The sequence below is a fragment of the Saccopteryx bilineata genome, chromosome 9 (assembly GCF_036850765.1).
Source record: "Saccopteryx bilineata isolate mSacBil1 chromosome 9, mSacBil1_pri_phased_curated, whole genome shotgun sequence".
In the NCBI taxonomy this organism is placed as follows: domain Eukaryota; kingdom Metazoa; phylum Chordata; class Mammalia; order Chiroptera; family Emballonuridae; genus Saccopteryx; species Saccopteryx bilineata.
Window position 1 is genome coordinate 48,679,680 of NC_089498.1, and position 26,888 is coordinate 48,706,567.

The following is a 26,888-nucleotide window of genomic DNA, read 5'->3' on the forward strand; positions in this document are numbered from 1 at the left end:
ATGGTTTTCCAGAGCCCTGAGGTTCACGTGTCCTTAAGCAGATTTCCTATTCTTTGCAAAAAACATGTGGCACTGTAGACATAGCAAATCAAAAGATGGTTTTTTTGGCCCTCGCTGGGTGTGTCGGCATCGTCCTGCCATGCTAAGGTCACAGGTTCAACCCCCTGTCTGGGCACAAAGGAGAAGCAACCAATGAGTGCACAACTAAGTGGAATGACAAGTTCATGCTTCTGTCTCCCTTCCTCTGTCTCTTTCTCAAGTCAATGGAAAAAGTTTTTTTAATGCTCTTTTCATATTTTTCTTAGATCATGTTATTTCTTCCCTTCCATGTTTAGTTTTAAAACTTATTCCTCTGTCCTTTCATTTGAGCAATTATTTTCTCCCCTCTTTAGATCTCTCTGCATATGTTACAACCTGAAACTCATTAAGAAATGGCCTAAAAGCATTGACATCAGTCTGTCTTTACAAAATGGCATCGTCTGCCTGACCGGGTGGTGGCGCAGTGGATAGAGTGTCAAACTGGGATGTGGAGGACCCAGGTTCAAGACCCCGAGCCAGCTTGAGCGCAGGCTCATCTGGTTTGAGCAAAGCTCACCATCTTGGACCCAAGGTCACTGGCTTGAGCAAGGGGTTACTGGGTCTGCTGAAGGCCCGCGGTCAAGGCACATATGAGAAAGCAATCAATGAACAACTAAGGTGTTGCAACAAAAAACTGATAATTGATGCTTCTCATCTCTTTGTTCCTGCCTATCTGTCCCTATCTGACTCTCTCTCTGTCTCTGCAATAAACAAAAACAAAAAACAAAATGGCATCGTCTACTCAAGCAAAAAATATATTAAGCAGATGGATCCTATCTCACAAGTTTAAAATTAGCTCTTGTTTGTGTTTTTTTTTTTTTAAAGAAAAAGTTTGCCCTTACAAAAGCATAAAGCATGAAGTTCAGTGGAAACAAAGTATTTATGGTATTTTAGAGTTTGATTATGGGCCTCCTATTGGTCGTTCTCTCTTCTATATTTCTAATCCTACTCAATCAGAGTTGACTATCTTTGATAAAATAAAATTCTGCTTCTACACATAGTTCCAATGAATTTGATGACGACCTAGGACTAGGGACCTACAACAATGAGAATGTGATGAGAGTGGATTCTAGAAGCCTCAGGCATCTTCATCAACTCTGATTCTATTGTCAGAATTTGACTTTAAAAAAATTACCTTCATGATATATTGCTCTGTCTGAATCACAATAAAATATCACTTCACCCCTATGAAGATGGCTATAATTAAAAAAAAAAAAAAGGGGGCCTGACCTGTGGTGGCGCAGTGGATAAAGCATCAACCTGGAATGCTGAGGTCGCCGGTTCAATACCCTGCACTTAAAAAAAAAAAAATACCCTGCACTTGCCTGGTCTAAGGCACATATGGGAGTTGAAGCTTCCTGCTCCTCCCCCTTTCTCTCTTTCTCTCTCTCTCTCTCTCTCTCTCTCTCTCTCTCCTCTCAAAATGAATAAATAAAAAAATGGTGGGGATGTGGAGAAATTGGAACCCTTATATATTGCTATGTAAAATGGTTCAGCTGACATGGGAAATATTTCAGCAGTCCCTCAAAAAGTTAATGTAGAATTACATATGACCCTGCAATTCCTAAATATATACCCAAATATATATACATATGTTTATAGCAGCACTGTTCACAATTACCAAAAGATGAAATCAGCTCATACCTCCATCCTTGGATGAATGGTTAAACAAATTGTATATGTACATACAATTGAGTATTAGTGAGCCACGAAAGGAATAAAGCATTGATGACACATGGTACAAGGTGGATGAACCTTTCAAAAAGTTACATTAAGTGAAGGAAGCCAGACACAAAAACTTATAAATTGTATCATTCCAATTATATGAAATACCCAGAATAGATAAATCTGTAGAGACAGAATACAGATTAGTTACCTGTGGTTGGGAAATGTACTAAATGTCACTGAACTGTTTACTTCAAAATAGTTAATTTTATGTTATGTGAATTTCACCTCAATAATTTATTATTTAATAAAACAAAAATAATGTATTTCCTGAGGAAAAAAAAAGCTTTAATAGGTAAAAAATGTTATTGCTGACAGGAATTCACACACCTTATTTAATGGATAACACTAGGGAACAATTTTTTTTTTCATTTTCTGTTGCATGAGGTTTTAGAACTGTTTCTATATATATCTGTATCACTGATTCCAAATCTGAAATCCACTTTTTAGTGCATGCTCTAGTTTTTATGCAATTTTAATTTCTTTTTGTTACAGTTAATGGCATGCATTGGTTTTTAAATTGAAGTTAAAGGGCAACGACTCTTGGATTGAACATAACCACAAGGCAATTAATGTTTTAAAAACATCACTGTTACATAATAGTAGTTGTTTTTAAATGTAAAAAATTATTACCTGATAAAAACACCATCTTATTTGTTTTAAGATGGAATCATGGCTTCTTCAAGTAGGCATAAATGTAAGAATAGTCCTGACACCTTCTGTTATATATGTGGCTGTTACACACTTCATTGTCAAAGGTGCAATATTTCATCATTTGTGACACGTGCATATATTGCCTATTTTCAAGTTCTCCTTGGCAATCAAGACAAGAATTGGGCTCCTCATATTGTGTGTCATAATTGTGAGGAAATGCTTCGTGACTGGACAAAAGAAAAACGCAAAGGAATGCCTTTTGGTATTCCCATGGTTTGGCGTGAACCTAAGGACCACAGCAGTGACTATTATTTCTGTCTGATCCATACAAAGGGCATCGGCAAGAAAAAATGGCATATGATCACATATCCTAATATTCCTTCAGCAATACGACCTATCCCACAATTTGAGACACTCCCGGTTCTAGTTTTCAATGGTTTTATTTCTTCTAAGGACGAAGAAAGTGAACTTGGTGATCAAGTGTATTTTGATAAGATGCATGAAGAAATGGTGGTAGAATCTGAATTCTGATGCCAAGCAGTCATTAACCCCTCAGCAGTTTAGCCAACCCAAATTGAATGACTTAGTAAGAATGACGTAAAAATTGTCCTCGACTTTCTGAAGTATGAGAAGCATAACTGGATCATTTGTGTGGATCTACTTTTTTTAAAAAAGATTTTTTTTAATGTATGTATTTTTTACAGAGAGAGTGAGTCAGAGAGAGGGATAGACAAGGACAGACAGACAGGAATGGAGAGAGATGAGAAGCATCAATCATTAGTTTTTCATTGCGCGTTGCAACACCTTAGTTGTTCATTGATTGCTTTCTCATATGTGCCTTAACCACAGGCCTTCAGCAGACTGAGTAACCCCTTGTTGGACCCAGCAACCTTGGGTTCAAGCTGGTAGGCTTTTGCTCAAACCAGATGAGCCGCACTCAAGCTGACGACCTCGGGGTCTCGAACCTGGGTCCTCTGCATCTCAGTCCAACGCTCCATCCACTGCGCCACCGCCTAGTCAGGCTCATTTGTGTGGATCTTAAAATGGCAAATTTCCTGCTAGGACAACAGAGAGGTTTCATGAAATATCCTTGCTTTCTGTGTTTGTGGGACAGCTGAGCTCGGGAGAAACACTGGACACAGAAGGAGTGTCCAAAACATGAAGCTCTGGAAGTAGGGATGCAAAATATTGTGAATGAACCTGTAGTTAATCAGGACAGGATCATTTTCCCCCCACTTCACATCAAACTTGGCTTAATGAAGCAGTTTGTTCAGGCTCTGAATTGAGAAAGTGAATGCTTTCGACATATTTCTGCTTTTCCTGCCTTGTCTTTCGAGAAGATAAAAGCAGGTGTATTCGATGGACCTCAAATTCAAACCCTCATACGTGATGAAGAATTTGCCAGGAAGATAAATAAGAAAGAGAAAGCAGCATGGAAGTCTTTTGCGGCAGTTACAAAGAACTTCCTTGGCAACAAAAAAGCAGAAAACTATGAACTTCTGGTTCAAAGGATGCTGTTGGCTTTCCGCAACATTGGATGTAACATGAGCGTTAAGATTCACCTCCTGAACAGTCACCTTGATAAGTTTCCCGAAAATCTTGGAGCTGTTAGTGATGATCAGACTACTGCTGAAGCATCAAACTAGATTGTCCTTAACAAGTACACAAACGTAAGAGCTACAAATGCAAATTTTTGCCTGAATAGAATTTAAATAAGTTTTGCGCAAATTTTATGATTAAAATAAGTGTTTTAATATGTTCTATTTCGAAATTGTAGACAAATTCTGTTGCAATCATATCTTTTAGTGTATTTGTGTATTTACTGCATTATATAAATTATTATATTTTCACAAAGATGATGCCCAAGAAGACATTCTACTTCATTATGTTAAACTAAATATTGAAAATTTTACAATAAGATGAAAACCTAAAATCTTGAATTGCAAAGAAACTATAGCTTACAGAGGAAAACCTAATGTCAAATTTGAGATCAGCACACTCGAATTAGGTAAGAACAAGTGTTTTTGTGGATGCAACAAAAATTTTGTTCCCCAGTGTTTGAAACCTTGCCCAAACTGAGAAATAGAACAAAGGTAATCTAGTTGCTTTTTTTCTTTTCCTTGTTTACCAGCCTTTATATTAGGAGGACTCATAAGGAAGCTTACTTCTTGAACGATCTGTAAACACTTTTTTCTTCTACAGAAGCTGTGGAGAGGAATTTTAAACATCCTCTTCAGAATCAAGAACACAGATTCACTACTCATTCCATTGTCACATCCAGGACCCACCTGGACAATGACTATTTTGAGTAAACAATTTTAAGTTTCCACAGTCAACTCTTATTTACCTGATGCAGATGTATATAGTTAATCCCCCCTGAGGCAAAGCAAAGCAAAACAAAACAAAATCTAAACTAATTATCTCCATTTGATTTTAGAATGTCTTGTAGTCTGAGGATGCCCAAGACATTTACTTCAAAAAATTATAGCCAGTTTACAGCAAGCACTCTTCCTCTACCCTCCCCAGGGTCCTTCTCTGTTTTTCTACTTTCTCTCCCTCATCCTCTGCATCTCTGCAACCATACCCTGAATTCTGGGAAACCACAGTGACAAATTAAAATCTTCGTTTCTTTTCTAAATAATGTACTCTACCCTGGTTATCTTCATTTTTTCCATTTCTCTAGCTCTCTTTTGATTATTCAAACATATAGGCCAACATGATTTTATTCAATTCCTCTAATTATAAAAGCAATTATAAAGTTAAAAGCATAATTATGAACAGTGTTATATAAAAATATATTGTTTTAATTTTTTAAAAAACCTTTTGGTCAAGAAGTTGGGGCTTCCATGAGTTGGAACCTAATGCCTACTATGATGTAATCAATTGTCAATTATTTTGAACACTCTCTTCTTAAGGAGTAATTCCTTAAATTCATTTGAAGGTATTTTAACAGTTAATCAGAGGGGATATAATAATAGTTATTCACATAGTCATCTAAATTGCTATTTTTTAATATAAGAATGGGAGCTTAGATGGTACAGCAGAGCTTCCATAAAACATAGCAAATGAGAAAAAAAATGGCTTTTTGGTACTTGCCTTATTATGCACTTAATGTTTGTGTCCCCTGCAACCTCAATTCTTATGTTGAAGCCCAATTCTTAATGTGATGGCATTTGGAGGTGGGGGCCTTTGGGCGGTGATTAGGGCATGAGGATGAAGTTCCTATGATGGGATTAGTGCCCTAATAAGAAGAAACAGGAGAGAGATGATCTTTCACCACCAGATGAGGACACAGCAAACCAAGAAAAGAACCCTCACCCAGAAGCCAACCAGGCTGGCATTCTGATCTGAACTTTCAGCCTCAAGAACTGGGAGAAATAAGTATGTGTTTTTTAAAGCACCCAGTTTATGATATTTTTGTCATAGCTGCCAAACTGAGTAAGACATGCTTTTTGATAATTTTTTAAAAAGCCTTTTCTGATATTAGCACTATGAATCTCTAAGAGTCACTAAACAATGTTCTTGTCAGCAATACCCAAGGAAAATATATTCTTGCCTCATAAAGAGCCAAGATACTAAAAAGGAAACAAGTTTCTTAAAGAAACAGAGATGAGTTCTTTGTCTATTTATCACAATAAATAACAAGCTAAATTCTTCTAAGAAGAACAAGGAGCTGTAAGTTTAACTTTCTTCCTTTATAATTACTAAATACATGACATTTTTCAAGCATTCACAAAAACACATTCTCTTTGTAGATAACTCTGCAAAACATGCCAGAAAAGAAACATCTGCTTTCTGCTTTGGGGACCACTGAAGCTGATTTTGTAACAGAAACCTAAATCTATGTCCAAACCACTGTAGTAATGAAGTCTTCAGCACAACCCATGTGGCAGATGCATGAATGAATTGGGGGGAAAATATTGACCCAATTTAGGTTGTGGCCTTAATGACATTGTATCTCAAATATAGTGCTAATTTTTCCACAAGCAAAATCTACTAAAAAGAATCCAGGAATATATAATAGCAAATGTTGGAGAGGCTGTGGAGAAAAAGGAACCCTCATACACTGTTGGTGGGAATGTAAAGTAGTACAACCATTATGGAAGAAAGTATGGTGGTTCCTCAAAAAACTGAAAATAGAACTACCTTATGACCCAGCAATCCCTCTACTGGGTATATATCCCCAAAACTCAGAAACATTGATACGTAAAGACACATGCAGCCCCATGTTTATTGCAGCATTGTTCACAGTGGCCAGGACATGGAAACAACCAAAAAGCCCATCAATAGATGACTGGATAAAGAAGATGTGGCACATATACACTATGGAATACTACTCAGCCATAAGAAATGATGACATCGGAACATTTACAGCAAAATGGTGGGATCTTGATAACATGATACGAAGCGAAATAAGTAAATCAGAAAAAAAACAGGAACTGTATTATTCCATACGTAGGTGGGACATAATAGTGAAACTAAGAGACATTGATAAGAGTGTGGTGGTTACGGGGGGGAGGAGGGAATGGGAGAGGGATAGGGGGTGGGGAGGGGCACAAAAAAAACAAGATAGAAGGTGACAGAGGACAATCTGACTTTGGGTGGTGGGTATGCAACATAATTGAACGACAAGATAACCTGGACTTGTTATCTTTGAATATATGTATCCTGATTTATTGATGTCACCCCATTAAAAAAATAAAATTATAAAAAAAAAAAAAAGAATCCAGGAATATATTTAATAGCTGAGAATAACCCATAGATATCCTGCTTTGCACTTCTATCAGTCACGAAGTTTATGGAGAAGAGAATGATTTCTGCATGACAACAAAGAAAGTAATTTCCATTCAGTCTTTGAGAAAAAAGAAAACAATAACTTCAGTAAATACTTATTAAATATTATATCAGTTTGCTCTCAAACTGCAATAACAAAATACCATAGACTGTGTGGCTTAAACAACAGAAATTTATTTTCTCACAGTTCTGGAGGCTGGAAGTCAGAGATCAAGGTATCAGCAGGTTTGATTTCTTCTGACACTTCTCTCCTTGTAGATGGCTGTCTTCTCCCTGTGTCTTCACATGTTCTGCCCTCTGGCTGTGTCCTGACCTCTTCTTTTTATAAGGATACCAGTCCTATCAAATCAAGGCCCACTCTAGTGGCCTCATTTTAATCTAATTACCTCTTTAAAGGGTCTATCCCAAATATAGTCACATGCTGAGCTACTGGAGGTTAGGACTTCTATCAAAAAACCAAGGGACTCTCTAGCCCACGTGGTGGTGCAGTACATAGAGCAACAACCTGGGACGCTGAGGACCCTGGTTCAAAACCCTAAGGTCTCTGGCTTGAGTGTAAACTCACCAGCTTGAACGCAGGATTGCTGGCTTGAGCATGGGATCATAGACATGACTGGATGGTCACTGGCTTGAGCCCAAAGGTCGCTGGCTTGAGCCCAAGGTCTCTGGCTTGAGCAAGGGGTCACTACTTTGGCTGGAGCCCCCTGGTCAAGGTACATATGAGAAAGCAATCAATGAACAACTAAAGTGAAGCAACAAGTTGATTCTTTTCGTCTCTTTCCCTTCCTGTCTCTATCTTTCGCTTGCTTCCTCTCTCTCTTTCTCTTGCTAAAAAACTAAACAAAACAACAACAAAATAACAAAAGTCTCTCAGGCTCAATGGTTTAATTTTCAACAGAAACACAAGTCTGAACAGAAACGAACTATCTTTGCCTTAAGAGGTAAGAGATTGACACATAGAGCTCTGGAATTGATTCATATTCAAAAGAGGGAGCTACCCAGCCTACTGTGAATGAGATCTGCCAAAGGAAAGCTCATGCAAGGAATGCTGGTGGCCATACATGCACCCACACACATGCACACTCACACTCACCCACACACGCATACACACTCATATCCACACATGCGTGCACACTCACACTCACGTGGGTCCCAGGGTGGCCAACATGGGCTCTACTCCCTGGCCAGCCGTCTCTCTAAGATGTGGTTGCATTTCTGATGTGTCTTTGTTCAGGCAGAGCCTCAGGCACTCACTCTGCCAGGCCGGAGCACGTCACTGGTTTGCTGCCTCCAAAAGCCCTTCAGCTCTGTGACAAAGTTCTCCTAGGAAGTCTGGTTCATTGGGTCTGTACTGGACAATGAGAAAACCACATCCCCTTCACGAACAACATTTCAAACTTTACCTCATGCCTGAGGTTTGGCTTCTCCTTGCAAAGAAATAAAAATGCTAAGAATGCCCCACTTTGTTGGTAGACACATGTATTTTTAGTAAAAAATGGGTTATCTTGTAATTTGATATTCAGAACAGATATAATTGGCTTCGCATAGTCATACCCACTTTTACTATGCTTTGCTGAAATCTAAGAGACTATGTTTTTGGCTTTCAATTAAGCCCTTTCTATCTTTAGGTGCCATTCAATAGCTGTAGTTTTTTTCATCAGATACCTCTATTTTTCATCCTCTTGGCCTACTGTTGTATCTTTGATTTCTACATTGAGGGTCTCTTTTATCAATCATCCCAGGTTCAAACAGGCACTTCTACTTGAATAAATTATATAACATTTTCCTTTGATCAAGTATGTCAGAATATTTTTGTGTCTTCAGATGTTAAGAAATTGAGGAAAGCATCACTCAGGGAAGAGTAGGTTGTCTGTGGAGCCAGACTTACAGTTAATTTGCCCTTAGCTGGTGGTGTCTGTAGCCTTAAGTCCCCATGCATAGGGCAAACCAAGCTCTACTTCCATAGTCTAAGACCTGAGCTTTCCAAGCCGACAAGTTGTCATAAGGCAGAAACAAGACACTGAGCTATGCATAGCAGGCTCTTCATGCATGAAAATGGAACAGAATCTGGGTGGCACAATGCCAGTATCAGGGAATCGACCAGTGAGGGAGAAATGTTATCTCATCCACACACGGAGTACAGAGAATACCCCTCTTTAGAAAACAAATCATAGCATTTTCTAGTGGATGCTAGTACCTGCAAACAAGGTTATTTAAGCAACTCGGAAAGCCAGGATGGAAGCAAAGTCTAGGAAAGCTGTGGTTGGCATACAAGACATTGGGAAGAGAAGTTAGATGCTGTCAGCTTGACCCTGTCAAGGGCAAAACTGGAGACGCAGGGAAAAAATGGCTGGAGAAGGAAATTCAAATAAGTGAAAGAGAGAAGAAAGGTGGGCTAGAGTATAAGGTAAGTGCCTGAAGGATGCATAGAGAGACTGAGGGATGATTAGAAGACTGTTGATCAAGGAAAGGACAGCCAGCTCAGGATTTCCCGAGGTGGCCGGAAACAATTTCTGAGGGAAGGGTGTCCCTGAAGAACCAGTCTGCAGTGTCTTAAAGAATCTTCACGTAGTTTCACAATATCTCCACACAAGTTACTTACTGACTACAAGGTGGAATAGTCATTTTATTCGAGAGAAGTTTGGTGAGTCTGCTTTTGCCAGTAACCTAAGTGAAGACCACCAAAAGTGGGACAGACCCACATCACATGCTCCTTACACGAGGCACTGAGGATACGTTACTTCTATGGCGTTTCTGCCACAGCTGTGTGACTAGAATCTAATCACGAGGAAACATGAGCTTATCACAAATTAAGAATTATTCTACAAAATAAGTGTCTCATATTCTTTAGAAATGTCAAACTAAAGGAAAAAGAAAAAGAAAAAGCCATGGAATTGTTCCTGATGAAAGAAGGCTAAAGGAATATGACAACAAACTGTGATGTGTGATTCCAGACTGATTATTCTGGCCAACAAAGGACATTATTGAGAGAATTGATGACAATTATGTATGGACTAGAGATAATAATATTGTATTTATTCATATTAAACTCCTGATTTTGATAATTTTACTATGGTTAAGAGAGTCTTTTTTTCTTAGAAATACATACACTGAAGTGTATATTTAGTGTTAAAGAGACTCAATACATCCAGCCAGCTTATTCAAATGGTTTAGGAAAAACAGAAATTATCTCCCTAGTCATTTTCCTTTAAACCAGGCGTCCCCAAACTACGGCCTACGGGCCGCATGTGGCCCCTGCGGCCATTTATCCAGCCCCCTGCCGCACTTCCGGAAGGGGCACCTCTTTCATTGGTGGTCAGTGAGAGGAGCATAGTTCCCATTAAAATACTGGTCAGTTTGTTGATTTAAATTTACTTGTTCTTTATTTTAAATATTGTATTTGTTTCCATTTTGTTTTTTACTTTAAAATAAGATATATGCAGTGTGCATAGGGATTTGTTCATAGTTTTTTTTAATAGTCCGGCCCTCCAACAGTCTGAGGGACAGTGAACTGGCCCCCTGTGTAAAAAGTTTAGGGACCCCTGCTTTAAACCATTTAAATAAGCTGTCTGGATATATTGAGTCTCTTTACGATAGAGAGATAGATGATAGATAGATAGATAGATAGATAGATAGATAGATAGATAGATAGATAGATAGATAGATATAGATAGATAATAGTAAAGTAAGTGGAGCAATATAGAAACAGTGGATAACATGGTGACCTGAAAATAAGTTAGACTAGGTAAAGGATAGCTGCTTATATGATTCTTCCAACTTTTTTTTAAAAAAATTTTCTTCTTTTCTAAGTGAGAGGGCGGAGATAGAGACAGATTCCAGCATGCACCTCAACTGGAACCAATCCACCTGGCAACACCCATCTAGGGCTGATGCTCTGCCCATTGGGGGCCATGCTCACAACCAAGTTATTTTTTTTTCTTTTTTTTAATTTTTAATTTATTTATTTATTTATTTTTTATTTTTTTAATGGGGTGACATCAATAAATCAGGATACATATATTCAAAGATAACAAGTCCAGGTTATCTTGTCGTTCAATTATGTTGCATACCCACCACCCAAAGTCAGATTGTCCTCTGTCACCTTCTATCTTGTTTTCTTTGTGCCCCTCCCCACCCCCTATCCCTCTCCCATTTCCCCCTCCCCCCCGTAACCACCACACTCTTATCAATGTCTCTTAGTTTCACTATTATGTCCCACCTACGTATGGAATAATACAGTTCCTGTTTTTTTCTGATTTACTTATTTCGCTTCGTATCATGTTATCAAGATCCCACCATTTTGCTGTAAATGTTCCGATGTCATCATTTCTTATGGCTGAGTAGTATTCCATAGTGTATATGTGCCACATCTTCTTTATCCAGTCATCTATTGATGGGCTTTTTGGTTGTTTCCATGTCCTGGCCACCGTGAACAATGCTGCAATAAACATGGGGCTGCATGTGTCTTTACGTATCAATGTTTCTGAGTTTTGGGGATATATACCCAGTAGAGGGATTGCTGGGTCATAAGGTAGTTCTATTTTCAGTTTTTTGAGGAACCACCATACTTTCTTCCATAATGGTTGTACTACTTTACATTCCCACCAACAGTGGATGAGGGTTCCTTTTCTCCACAGCCTCTCCAACATTTGCTATTACCTGACTTGCTAATAACAGCTAATCGAACAGGTGTGAGGTGGTATCTCATTGCCGTTTTGATTTGCATTTCTCTAATAGCTAAAGAAGATGAGCATCTTTTCATATATCTGTTGGCCATTTGTATTTCTTCCTGGGAGAAGTGTCTATTCATATCCTCTTCCCATTTTTTTATTGGATTGTTTGTTTGTTTGTTGTTGAGTTTTATGAGTTCTTTGTATATTTTGGATATTAGGCCCTTATCTGAGCTGTTGTTTGAAAATATCATTTCCCATTTAGTTGGCTTTCTGTTTATTTTGTTATGAGTTTCTCTTGCTGAGCAAAAACTTCTTAGTCTGATGTAGTCCCATTCATTAATTTTCGCCTTCACTTCTCTTGCCATTGGAGTCAAATTCATAAAATGCTCTTTAAAACCCAGGTCCATGATTTTAGTACCTATGTCTTCTTCTATGTACTTAATTGTTTCAGGTCTTATGTTTAGATCTTTGATCCATTTTGAGTTAATTTTTGTACAGGGGGAGAGACTGTAGTCCAGTTTCATTCTTTTGCATGTGGCTTTCCAGTATTCCCAGCACCATTTATTGAAGAGGCTTTCTTTTCTCCATTGTGTGTTGTTGGCCCCTTTATCAAAAATTATTTGACTATATATATGTGGTTTTATTTCTGGACTTTCTATTCTGTTCCATTGGTCTGAGTGTCTATTTTTTTGCCAATACCATGCTGTTTTGATTGTCGTGGCCCTATAATAGAGTTTGAAGTCAGGTATTGTAATGCCCCCAGCTTCATTCTTTTTCTTTAGGATTGCTTTGGCTATTCGGGGTTTTTTATAGTTCCATATAAATCTGATGATTTTTTGCTCTATTTCTTTAAAAAATGTCATTGGAAGTTTGATGGGAATTGCATTAAATTTGTATATTGCTTTGGGTAATATAGCCATCTTGATTATATTTATTCTTCCTAGCCAAGAACAAGGTATATTCTTCCATCTCATTATATCTTTTTCAATTTCCCTTAACAATGGTTTATAGTTTTCATTATATAAGTCCTTTACTTTCTTTGTTATGTTTATTCCTAAGTATTTTATTTTTTTTGTTGCAATCGTGAAGGGGATTATTCTTTTGAGTTCATTCTCAATTGTTTCATTGTTGGCATATAGAAAGGCTATTGACTTCTGTATGTTAATTTTGTATCCTGCGACCTTACTGTATTGGCTTATTGTTTCTAGTAGTCTTTTTGTGGATTCTTTGGGGTTTTCGATGTATAGGATCATATCATCTGCAAAAAGTGATACCTTTACTTCTTCTTTTCCGATATGGATGCCTTTTCTTTCTTTGTCTTGTCTGATTGCTCTGGCTAGAACCTCTAGTACCACATTAAATAAGAGTGGAGAGAGTGGACAACCCTGTCTTGTTCCTGATTTAAGGGGGAAAGCCTTCAGTTTAGTGCCATTTAATATGATGTTAGCTGATGGTTTATCATATATGGCCTTTATCATGTTGAGATATTTTCCTTCTATACCCATTTTGTTGAGAGTCTTAAACATAAAATTGTGTTGTATTTTATCGAAAGCCTTTTCTGCATCTATTGATAAGATCATGTGGTTTTTGTTCTTTCTTTTGTTGATATGGTGTATTACATTAACCGTTTTACGTATGTTGAACCATCCTTGAGATTCTGGGATGAATCCCACTTGATCATGATGTATTATTTTTTTAATATGTTGTTGTATTCGATTTGCTAGTATTTTGTTTAGTATTTTAGCATCTGTATTCATTAGAGATATTGGTCTGTAGTTTTCTTTTTTTGTGCCATCCTTGCCTGGTTTTGGTATGAGGGTTATGTTGGCCTCATAAAATGTGTTTGGAAGTATTGCTTCTTCTTCAATTTTTTGGAAGACTTTGAGTAGAATAGGAACCAAGTCTTCTTTGAATGTTTGATAAAATTCCCTGGTATAGCCGTCAGGGCCTGGACTTTTATTTTTCGGGAGGTTTTAATGGTTTTTTCTATTTCTTCTCTACTGATAGGTCTGTTTAGGCTTTCTGCTTCTTCTTGACTCAGTCTAGGAAGGTTGTATTTTTCTAGGAATTTATCCATTTCTTCTAGGTTGTTGAATTTAGTGGCATAAAGTTTTTCATAGTATTCTACAATAATTCTTTGTATATCTACGGTGTCCGTGGTGATTTCTCCTCTTTCATTTTGGATTTTGTTTATATGAGTTCTTTCTCTTTTTCCTTGGTAAGTCTTGCCAAAGGTTTGTCAATTTTGTTGATCTTTTCAAAGAACCAGCTCCTTGTTCTATTAATTTTTTCTATAGTTTTTCTGTTCTCTAATTCATTTATTTCTGCTCTGATTTTTATTATCTCCTTTCTTCGGCTGGTTTTGGGTTGTCTTTGTTCTTCTTTTTCTAGTTCCTTAAGGTGGGAAGTTAAGTGGTTCACTTGGGCTCTCTCTTGTTTGTTCATATATGCCTGAAGTGATATGAACTTCCCTCTTATCACTGCTTTTGCTGCATCCCATAGATTCTGATATGTCGTATTGTCATTTTCATTAGTCTGTATAAATCTTTTGATCTCTGCACTTATTTCTTCTTTGACCCATTCATTTTTTAAAAGTATGTTGTTTAGTTTCCACGTTTTTGTGGGATTTTTTTCCTCTTTTTTGCAGTTGAATTCTAGTTTCAAGGCTTTATAATCAGAAAATATGCTTGGTACAACTTCAATTTTTCTGAATTTGCTGATGTTGTTTTTGTGGCCCAACATATGGTCAATTCTTGAGAATGATCCATGTACACTGGAGAAAAATGTATACTCAGTCACTTTGGGATGAAATGTCCTGTAGATGTCTATCATATCCAGGTGCTCTAGTGTTTTGTTTAAGGCCACTATGTCTTTGTTGATTCTCTGTTTGGATGACCGATCTAGAGCCGTCAGCGGTGTATTGAGGTCTCCAAGTATGATTGTATTTTTGTCAGTTTTTGTTTTAAGATCAATAAGTAGCTGTCTTATATATTTTGGTGCTCCTTGGTTTGGTGCATATATATTAAGAATTGTTATGTCTTCTTGATTCAGTGTCCCCTTAGCCATTATGAAATGGCCATTTTTGTCTCTGAGTACTTTTCCTGTCTTGTAGTCAGCATTATCCGATATGAGTATTGCTACACCTGCTTTTTTTTGGATGTTATTTGCTTGGAGTATTGTTTTCCAGCCTTTCACTTTGAATTTGTTTTTATCCTTGTTACTTAGATGAGTTTCCTGTAGGCAGCATACAGTTGGATTTTCTTTTTTAATCCATTCTGCTACTCTGTGCCCTTTTATTGGTGAGTTTAATCCGTTTACATTTAGTGTAATTATTGATACTTGTGAGTTCCCTATTGCCATTTTATATCTTGCTTTCTGTTGGTTTTGTGTCTTGTTTGATCCTTCTCTTTCGTTTTTCTATCTTTTGTTTTTATTTGGTTGTATTCCATACATCTTTCCTCTGTTGCTATCTTTTTTATCTCATGTGCTTCTGTGGTGGTTTTTTCAATGGTGGTTACCTTTGAGTAATGAAAAGGGTCCCTACCCTGTTCATTGTAGCAAACTATTTTGTGAGTACTTTTGCACTCCATTGTCCTTTGCTACTGTTAATCTCCATCTTCTCCCCCTCTTTCTTTTTGTTGTTGTCACAGTTTAAATTTGGTTTTATTGTGTTCTTCTTGGAGCTTTTACTTGTGGCTCTGTTTTTTTTTTGTTCTTTGTATCTGATTGGAGAACCCCCTTTAGTAATTCCTGGAGTGGGGGTTTTCTGATGATAAATTCCCTCATCTTTTCTGTATCTGTGAATGTTTTTATTTCTCCTTCATATTTGAAGGATAGCTTTGATGGGTATAGTATTCGTGGCTGAAAGTTCCTCTCTTTCAGGACTTTAAATATTGGGGTCCACTCTCTTCTAGCTTGTAGAGTTTCTGCTGAGAAATCTGATGATAATCTAATGGGCCTTCCTTTATATGTTGTATTCTTCTTTTCCCTGGCTGCCTTGAGTATTTTTTCTTGCTGTTGGTTTGTGTCAATTTCATTATGATATGCCTTGGAGTAGGTTTGTTGGGGTTAAGAAAACTCGGAGTTCTGTTTGCTTCTTGAACTTGAGGCTTTAGTTCTTTCCACAGGCTTGGGAAGTTCTCATCTATTATTTGTTTGAGTATGTTCTCCATTCCATTTTCTCTCTCTTCTCCCTCTGATATACCTATTATTCTTATGTTATTCTTTTTGATGGAGTCAGATAATTCTTGTAGGGCTATCTCATTTTTTTTTTACTTTTGAGTCTCTTTCTTCTTCTCTCTGTTGTGCCTCAAGTTGCTTGTCTTCTATTTCACTAATCCTCTCTTCTATCTGACCTGTTCTATTAGCTAAGCTTGTTACTTCATTTTTCAGCTCGTGAATTGAGTTTTTCATCTCTGTTTGATTTGTTTTTATAGTTTCAATTTCCTTGGACATATATTCTTTGTGTTCGTTGAGTTGTTTTCTGAGCTCCCTAAATTGCCTTTCTGTGTTTTCTTGTATATCTCAGAGGATTTTTAGTATTTCTATCTTGAATTCTCTGTCATTTAGCTCCAAGGTTTCCAATATATTAAATTTTTTCTCCATAGATTTTTCCTCATCTAGCTGTGTTACCTCTCTTTCTTTTGTATCCATGATATTCAATTTTCTCTTCCTTAATGGCATCTGAGGGTGGTTTTGTTGAAAGTATTAATGAGATTTAATAAAGAATAAAAAGTTTAAAAAAATAAAAAATATAAAAAATCGAAAAGAGTTGTTTTTTTTAAAAAAAATAATAATGAAATAAAGAAAAATAAAATAAAATAAAAATTTTTTTTAAAAAAGGAAATTATTCCCCCCCCTCCTTTTTTCCTCTCCTCTCCTCTCCCCTCTTTCTTGACAAAATCTTGTGGTGGACTGTGAATTATAACAAACAATGCCTGTAATGGAGGGCCTGAATTGGGGAAAAGTAATAAAGGGGCAAAAAAAAAAAAAAAAAAAAGGAAAAAAAAAAAGAAAAAAAAAAGAGCGTATGGACCCACAAAAAGCAAATAAGGAAAAAATTTGGGTCAAGAATAAAATGATTTGCTTTTAGGTGTTGGTTGTCTAAGAGTTATGATGAGAGGAATAAGAGGAAAACGGAAAAATGGGGGGACAAATTAAAAAATTACTATTGTATTTAGTGGAACAAGAACTAGATAATATGGAGAGCCAGGGATGGGAGCACTGCTAGTGAGTTAAAAAGGTGAAGTAAAAACCCCCCAAAATGCCACAAACATAGGTTTGAGTCCCAGATAAGATAATTTGTTTGTTATTGAGGTTTGAATGAGAGGAGATGTAAAGGAGAAAGGAAGAAACTAATATAGAGGGAGAAAAGAAAGAGAGAGAGAAAAAAAGAGGGAACCACTAAAAGAAGAAAAAAGAAAGGAGAGAGAGAGAGAGAGTTAAGGGTTTTGGAGTGCAATCCTCATAGAGAGAAAGGAAGAGAAGAGAAAAGATAATGGGAGATGTAACACTTATGGGTAGTGTAGTTCAAGGAGAGGAGAGAGTAAGACCGGTAGAGAGTTAATCGGCCAAATTGGAGGAGGAAAAAAAAGTATCAAGATGAAGATAAGAGAAACAAACGAACAAATATAATAAAATGGGATAGGTTATAAAGTCTGCAGATTATTCTTGATTTTGAGAGGTTATCTTCTTGCTTTTTCTTTTCTCTCCCTCTTCCTGGTCCGTGACTCTGTACCCCGGGTTCTGCCCCTTTGGCACGCTCAGGTAGAGGTTTGCAGTTGATAAGTCTCTATGGCAATGTCATGTATTGTGCTTTAGTCTTATTGGCAGTCGAAGCTCATTAGCATTTATAGGCTCTGACAGTGAGAGAGTCCGTGTTCCTGGAGCCTTTCTCCTAGTCTTTCCTTCCTCAATTAGTCGCCTGAGAATCCAGCTATGGGGTTGCTGCTGCCTCTGCCTGGATAGTAAGAGGCTCAAAGAGCTGGCAACTCCCCACTCTATTTCCACTCAGCATAGGGCTCTGGGTAAGGCTCAGTCAGTCAGAGCTGCTAGCATAATCAGGCGGGCTTTCCGCCCACTCAAAGACCACTGGCTCTGCCACTCTGTCCGGTAACACAGGCGGGCACCCACTTCCGGGGCGCTTGGAGGAAACTCTCACTCACTGTCTGTGCACGCAGACCAGGATATCCGGCCAGCAGTCTCACGCTCTGAGTGAAACCCCCAACCGTAGGGAAAAGTTGCAGCGTTGGAATTGAGTCTCGCTCCGTCCCCGTGCGCGGCTTTTGCAAGGCGCTTGAGATTCCGCTTTGGCCCACACAAAGGCCCCTGACTCTGCCCCTCTGTGCGATAACACGGGCGCACACTGCCGAGGTACTCGGAGGAATCGCTCACTCCTTATCTGCGCGCGCAAACCAGGATATGAGGCCGGCTGCGGTTCCCTCTGAGTGAAACAGCCTCCAGCACGGAAAATCTCCACCGTTGGGATTAGTTCTCACTCCCTCCCGTGCGTGGCTTTCCCAGGGCGCTGGAGCTGCCCAGAGACTCTGCCCTCGGCCCACAGAAAGGCCTCTGACCCTGCCTCTCCATGGGGCAACACGGGCACCACACTCTAGGAAGAAATTCTCGCCCACTAACTGCGTACCGACCAGGAGACCGGGTAAAATGGCCGCTCCGCTTGTCTTTCTTTGTTTGGGTTTGGCGCGAGTGTTAGCTTGTATTGCCCGGGTTGCCACAGGATCAGATTTTCCTCGGCTTGGATCTCTATGCCACAGCCTGGTTCGGCCGTTTGTGCCGTGGCGGCCTGGATCTATTCACCCCCTTTGCCCGCCTCAGTTTCTATATTCACAGTTACCAGAGAAAGCCACCCTGTTTAGGTTAGTGAGGAAGGCAGAGCATTTCTTACTCCCTATTTCCTTCGGGGTTTGGTTATATATTTAGCCAATTTTTCACTCAATCATACCTTTGGGTGTCTTGCGAAGCATCTGGAAGCTCCAAGTATAGGTTTTTCTGTTTCTGGTTGAAGATCTTGTTGAGTTTTGGGGGAGATTTATCGGTATCGCTTCCTACCCCGCCATTACTCTGACGTCATCTCCCCAAGTTATTTTTAACACTTGAGGTCGAGGCTCCAGGAACCCATCCTCAGTGCCAGGGGTCGAAGCACTTGAACCAATCAAGCCAAGGCTGTGGAAGAGAGAAAGAGAGAGAGAGAGAGAGAGAGAGAAGGGAAAAAGGGAAAGGGGGAGAGGTGTTGAAGTAGATGGTTGCTTCTCCTGTGTGCCCTGACCAGGAATCAAACCCAGGACATTCACATGCTGGGCTGATGCTCTACCACTGAGCCAACCTGCCAGGGCCCCAACTTTTCTATACACTTAAAATTACATTGCAATAAAATTTTACCCCTCCACAAATGTGCTGAGTAGTAAAGAGTTTTGAGTATTCAACGACAGAGGTAAAAGGATGGCACTGCAATTTCAATGTTTGTGGGGTTTTCCCATATCACCAAGCAATTCTCAGACATCTACTAGATTCCTGCAATTCAACCCACTTGGACACTATCTACCTGAAGACAGCATCAGACTCCACAGGTTAAGGACCCAGTCCCACAAGGCTGCACCGCCACCCCATGCAGATGCCAACTGCAAGGTTTTCTGTGCTTCTGACTGGCTGTAATGGAGGTATCCATGACCCCTTCTTCGGTTCAATTAATTTGCTAGAGCAGCTCACAGGACTCAGAAACCACTTTACTCTCTTGAATACCAGTTTATTGCAAAGGATATTAAAGGGTACAAATTAACAGCCAGATAAAGAAATACATAAGGTCCCTAACTTTGTGGAGTTTGGGACCTAGTAGTACAATATAAACATCTGGTTCGCCAACTCGGAAGCTCTCTGAACCCCCTCTTGTTGGATTTTTATGGAGGTTTCAGTACATAAGTACGATTAACTAAATCATTGGCTATCTGTGATCTATTCAACCTCCAATTCCTTACCCCTTCTCAGAAATCAGAGGTTGGGAACAGTTCCCACCCTTCAGTCACATGGTTGGTTCCCCTAGCAACCAGCCCCATCCTTAGGTGATTTCCAAATGTTACCTCATTAACATAAATGCAGTTGTGGTAGAAAGAAGCTTGCAATGAATAACAAGACTCCCATTTTACCATCTTAACTCTGAAATATTTTCAGGAACTGAGAACAAAAAACCAAATATTTTGACCAAAGATACTTCTACTGTTCATATAGTTCAGGAAATCCCAAGGGTTTGGGAAGTTGCAAGCCAGAAGCAATGAAGGAAGACAAATTCTATATGAGAAATTTATTTTTGCCATCTGAATGTCCAAATACATCTTCCTTATAAATTACAATATCATAGGGGATTAGCTTGTGTAAGAGCTAGAAACAAGGGCACAGTGGGACAGAGCAAATACCCAGGTAAGCCTAACGCTTAAAGCCTGGCAAGTTGAGCTCCATGATCGGCCCACATCCCAGAAATTGCCCTGCTTTGGAACTTCTTGTATTGGGTTTTCACCCTGTCATAAAGCATGGTATTGGGTGTGGCAGAGCTGGAAGTTGAACCCAGGTGCTCTGACTCAGAATATGAGTCTCTGCCACCCTGCTTCGTATGCGTGTCTGTACCATTTTCCTGATCTATAGAGTCATACATATACCTAGTATGAGACAGAAATGTGTGGCATCAATTATTCCCAGAGAAGCTATGTTAATGCTGATCAAGTGAACTCATATGTCAGGACCCACAAAATGGAGACCTGCCCCATGTTGCAAATCTAAACTTAAATCAGCTTGCACTTACAGGAAACACCTGCCAAGGAAACCTAACACCAATCACAATCTTCCGACTCTGCTTTAGCTGGCTCACCTAACCTTAGAAGAGGACAATCTAGCTTTCTAAGGAAATTCCGAACCTCCCAGCCAATCACACCGTTTCTGTTGTCTCTTCTAGCACTATAAACTCATTCTTGGCCAAACAGCCTTTGGGAAGAGAGCTCCACTGCTGTGATGTCTTATACTCCCCTAATCCATAGACAGGTTTCCCTTGAATAAAGGACATCAAACTCATTTCTAAATTGTTCTGGATTTGTCATTTGACCATTTCTGTCCATCTTGGTTTGTTTTTTCATTGCCAGTTTCCACCTCTCTTTCAGAATTGTCCCTGGGCTCAGTGCCCAACATTCCAGCTTTCCCACTGCCTCCTGCAAAATCCAGGCTGAGCAGCGAGGAGTTGGCTGGGTGGGTGCCCGGGGTGGCTTCTCTCTTGCCTTCCTGTGCTCACCCCACTGGGAATGTCTAGGAAGCCACCGTGTGCATTCAATTTCTGAGGGACGTCCCTGTGTATGTCAGTCATTAGTCCCTATTAAAGTAGCCCTTACAGCAGGGGTCTCCAAACTACAGCCCGCGGGCTGCATGAGGCCCCCTGAGGCCATTTATCTGGCCCCTGCCGCACTTCCAGAAAGGGCACCTCTTTCACTGGTGGTCAGTGAGAGGAGCATAGTTCCCATTGAAATACTAGTCAGTTTGTTGATTTAAATTTACTTGTTCTTTATTTTAAATATTGTATTTGTTCCTGTTTTGTTTTTTTACTTTCAAATAAGATATGTGCAGTGTGCATAGGGATCTGTTCATAGTTTTTTTAATAGTCCGACCCTCCAACAGTCTGAGGGACAGTGAACTGGCCCCCTGTGTAAAAAGTTTGGGGACCCCTGCCTTACAGGGTCACTGGAAATGCTGTATTTCCAAAACAAGCCCATTATTCATATCTCTCAGACACATCAACATCAATATTTTTCTCTAATGTGTCAGTCAATTCAACATCCATTTTTCTCTCCTTATTGGTTTTCATTTAAATCTTTTTTCAGAGAAACAAAACAGCTAGTTACGCAAGTTCAAGGTTAGCGTGATCTCCTTTAGCTGAACACGATGTACAATGGATGATGAGATATTTGAACCCTGTCACTACCTCACGTGCCTCACTGTCACCCTGTGTAGATGCTCAGGTGGCATCTACCTCCATGGCTGAACTTTGCTCCTTCATCGATATTACTTCATCCTTTCTTCTTTATATAATATTTGCAGCTAAATTTTCTCTACAATGTTTCTACCCTCAGGTTTTCCCTACTAATTCAACTTGCCAACATAGTGCATAAGTTTCCCATTTCTTCTATTATTCTATATCTTTCGATTCAGGTGAATGCTTTTATCATTTAAGTACCAGTCACAAATCCCACTCCAAGCCTTAGTAATTCCCCAACATTGTATTTATGTCATCTTCTCCAGAATAAATATATTTTTCTTCCTATTCCCTGTGCATCGATTTATAAAGGGAGACTTTAACTGATAAGTGTTCTTTTAAAATTATTTTCCTATTTATTCCTTCTGGCTGAGAGCTACCAGTTGTTTCCTACACCTCGTGTCTTCTCGTGTCTCTGTCACACCTGTTGACTGTCACAGTAACAAGCTTTCCCTTCATATCTGAGTCTTTTTTTATTCCTTTCTCCAGCATCTTTGCTTTCAGTCCTCTAAATCAAGTGAATGACCTGCCTGTGACCCCAAGCCCTCTGACATCAGACCCTGAGCAGAAGCTCACTGTTCTGGTATTTTTTTTTTTTTTTTTTGTATTTTTCTGAAGCTGGAAATGGGGAGAGACAGTCAGACTCACTCCCGCATGCGCCCGACCGGGATCCACCCGGCACGCCCACCAGGGGGCGACGCTCTGCCCACCAGGGGGCGATGCTCTGCCCCTCCAGGACGTCGCTCTGTCGCGACCAGAGCCACTCTAGCGCCTGGGGCAGAGGCCAAGGAGCCATCCCCAGCGCCCGGGCCATCTTTGCTCCAATGGAGCCTCGCTGCGGGAGGGGAAGAAAGAGACAGAGAGGAAGGAGAGGGGGAGGGGTGGAGAAGCAAATGGGCGCTTCTCCTGTGTGCCCTGGCCGGGAATCGGACCCAGGACTTCTGCACGCCAGGAGGACACTCTACCACTGAGCCAACCGGCCAGGGCTGTTCTGGTATCTTACACTAAAATTCACTGCAGACACATCTCAGAGCCCGGAACCTGGTGACAGTGAAAACCCAGGGTGGGCTCTGTCATATTCAGCTTGTGTCGTCACACATGTGGAAACAGCTCAACCTCTACCACACGAAAGGCTGCAGTACCAAATGGCCTGCCTAGGAGCCCACCTGGTACTCAGCATTTTTTGTTTGAAATTACATTGCATAGAAATGAGAGAAAAATATAGCAAAACATCTAAAGCTCTGAAAATGTATGCAGAGATTTCTTTAAATACCAGTCATATTGTTTGCAGCACAATTTATTATCTGGTCATAGTCCTTGGGTACATTAGTAGGTATTGATTTAACATCATTGTGACCACTCATGAGACAGAGCAACCAAAAAAAAAAAAAAAACACCAAAACTTCAAAATGTGCAAGAGCAATAAATATCAAACTTTCTGATCTAAAATGTATAAATATAAAATATCAGTCTTTTCTGGAAACATCGTAAGAAAATCCAGCAACCACAAGTCCATGGGCAGGTATCTGGCGTTGACGGCGTTCATCTTCAGAACATATCACCTCAGATCCAGCACAACTACCTTTATGTCTTTTACTAACACGTGTTTGCATATCTAGGAAAGAAGAAATGAGCTTTAGATCATAATGTTTAACAGAATTCTCTTTGGGGAGAAAACACAACATTCCTAATTTAAAAATGTTCCTAATTTTTAAAATATTTCCAATTAGAACAAATACAATCAGGTTTATTCATTTTCAACAAGAAAATATTTACAGAGGTTACCAAGTAATTTTTATTTTAAATAAGTGCTAACTTCAAAAGAATGTTTCTCAGATGCTACAGCCAGAAAACCACCGAGGAATCAGTTACAAAGAAAAGCTGTACTAAACAGCTTTTTTGGGAGGGAGGGGCTCTACAAAGCTATTCAAGAAGTATGATTACAGTTTTCATTGAACTGCCATGAAAAAATTCATGTGGCCACATGAAGTGGAAATCATTCATGAGACATTTAATATGATTTTATTTAATAACTGTTTGGTTACTTAGAGTCTGAAGAAAACTATATTTAAGTGTCACACTAAAACATAAATAGAATGACAACTTAACTCTCCTACAGAACTACTGGCATTCCCTTATAAATAAAATAAGAAGAAAAAATTACAAAGAATGATTTTTTTTTCTATACAAGAAAACGACAAATTAAGTAATACAATGTTTTATCCCGTATTATACTCTTTAATTTAAAAAAAAAAGAGGTAAAAAAGTAAATATCTGCAGAAGCTAAGCAACAGTGTCTACTCACACTGAACAGCCTGGGTTCCTTGGTGTGCGGGTGGAAGCCCTTCTTTTTACAAGCGGAGACCTCAAGCATACCAGCATTGGTGAGTCTGAAGATGCCGGTGCTAAGTGTCAGGGTGAAATACAGGTAAAAAATTAAAGATCGTTTGGGCTCTCCAGATGCTTCATTTGAATGGCACAAGCATACATATTCCTCAAGTAGGATGAAGGAAGAAACCCAAACTAGGAATTCCACGTTGATTCTTTGAACCAATTTTATGACGACTGGCCTAGAGGAAAGTAACACTGCAGGGGGTGGGTGGAGGGGGGTTGTGTTAACTCCAAGCTCCCACAGGGCTGTAATGGGCAAAATTATAATGAACTCCTGTGTGAGACCACAGAGGAAAAGGTGAGTTCTAGCAATGGTAACAGAGGTAAGAGTAAATATTTATGGCATGCTGGCTGGGGTGCCAGGCACTGTGCTATGCCCTTTACATAGACTATCACCTATATAGTTTCCTCACATCAATCCATGATGGGCTGGTATCAGGGATAAAGAGGCTGGGCCTCACTGTGCTAAACACACCACCTGAGGATAGAGACGGGATGCCTATATAAGTTATATGAGTCCTCTGCTTATAATCACTTTACAGTAATCATTGTCTCCCAAACCTAGAGAGTTTTTGGAGCTAATTCAAGTAAGGCTAGAAATTTTTCTACAACAGGAAATAATATCGTGGAACTAAAGTCTCGAATGGCAAACTGGAATAACATTCAGTTTATCCACTTCAAGGTCATGTCAACTGAAGAAAGAGAAGCAGTAAATCTCCCACTGAAAGGACCTTGAAAGCACGATTGCAGAGCTATAGGTACATGGGAGCTGGTGTCACCAGTCTTCTTTTCCCCAAGGGCCTGGTGTGCCTGCCTATTCAAAGGCCTCCACCAGGTACTGGACACACTTAAACCCAGCAGCCCCAGACAAAGCCTTACTTGAGCTCCTCAATAGTTGCACTTACTCTTTATGCTTTGGTGAACACACAATGGCAATTGCCTCTGGCAACATGAGTTGATAGGAACAGTGCGTGTGAAGATCAACACTGGATAAGAAAGCAGTTTGGGTTGGATGAGTCTGTAAAAATACGAGAGGACAATCTCACTGGGGTACCCAAGTCTTGGCCAAGACCAAGGCCCGTGCTGAGAGAAAACTCTAGTTATTTGCTCTTTCTTTTTTACCATTATTAATCAAATACAAATTTTAAAAAAGTGTCTTGCAGACATATACCTTCCCTTTTTTCATCTTTGGAATAACTACAACTGAGAAGATGTTCTTGGAATTATTCATGTCCTTTCTGCTTAATGGGAAAGACAGAACTGAAAATTAATTTGCCAGAGGCTTTGAATAGATTCTTAATCATCACAAAATCATGGTCAGAAAAGGAAAATTTTCACTAAATTCACCACATGGTGCTATATATCCATTTGTGGATTGCCATTCCCTACAAATGAGAGTTCTGTTGTTGAAGGTGTTTGGGACTCATCTTGCACAGCCAGTAAATATGCTCATGATGAGAAGGAAGGGATTATAAATTAAAAGAATTATTTTTCAGGATTTTGGCTATGTATACACTTGTGTTTACAAGAGACAAATCAGAGGTTCATACTTGGATATGAAAAATACATGCACCCAGCCTGACCAGGTGGTAGTGCAGTGAATATAGAGTGTTGACCTGGGATGCTGAGGACCCAGGTTTGAAACCCCGAGGTCGCCAGTTTGAGCATGGGGTCACTGGTTTGGGTGTGTGATCATAGACATGACTCTATGGTTGCTGGTTTGAGCCCAAATGTCACTGGCTTCAGCCCAAGGTCACTGGCTTGAGCAAGAATCACTGGCTCAGCTGGAGCCCCCCCCCCCATCAAGGCACATATGAGAAAACAATCAATGAATAACTAAGGTGCTGCAACTATAAGTTGATGCTTCTTATCTCTCTCTCTCTCTCTGTCTGTCTCTCATTCTGTCTCTCTCTAAAAAAAGGAAAAATACCTGCACTCATAATGATTTAAAACTCACAGTCAATCCCAATTACCCTTGAAAAAGGAATGTGACCATTTAAATCAGTAGTAGTCAACCTGGTCCCTACCGCCCACTAGTGGGCATTCCAGCTTTCATGGTGGGCGGTAGCGGAGCAACCAAAGTATAAATAAAAAGATAGATTTAACTATAGTAAGTTGTTTTATAAAGATATATTCTGCCAAACTTAGCGAAAATCCAACATAAAGTACTTGGTAAGTAATTATTATTATATGCTTTAACTTGCTGTAACTCTGCTTTATAAATTTTATAAAGTAAAGTTACTTCCCTACTTTATAAATCACCATTACTGTGGAACCGGTGGGCGGTTAGAAAATTTTACTACTAACAGAGTTACAAAAGTGAGCGGTAGGTATAAAAAGGTTGACTACCCCTGACTTAAATCATGAGACAAGGGTCCTTGGCATGCACTCTCTGAGTCCTGCTTCCATCACTCCCCAGCTGTATAACACTGCAAAGATTCCTTAACCTCCTCACGCCCATTTCACCAACTATAGAATAGGAATAATCATGTTCTTCATGGAATTATGAAAATTAAGTGAGATAATCCATGTAAAATGCTTACAACAGT

General features: G+C 39.3%; 1 protein-coding gene across 3 annotated transcripts in view; it reads right to left on the reverse strand.

The window, feature by feature from the left end:
* Positions 1 to 23,156: 23,156 nt before the first annotated feature.
* STAMBPL1 (STAM binding protein like 1) overlaps positions 23,157 to 26,888 on the reverse strand; it is a 56,135-nt gene continuing 52,403 nt past the window's right edge. Inside the window, exons 8-10 of one of the 3 annotated variants that reach the window (XM_066243146.1) lie at positions 25,245 to 25,357; positions 24,254 to 24,353; positions 23,157 to 23,563 (exon numbers count right to left, since the gene is read on the reverse strand). In XM_066243146.1, the coding sequence (XP_066099243.1) occupies positions 23,507 to 23,563; positions 24,254 to 24,353; positions 25,245 to 25,357 (270 nt within the window). In that variant the 3' untranslated portion in view covers positions 23,157 to 23,506. Of the gene's footprint in view, positions 23,564 to 24,253; positions 24,354 to 25,244; positions 25,358 to 26,888 lie in introns of those variants that run through there. The other 2 variants (XM_066243145.1, XR_010727093.1) reach the window with 2 other exon arrangements.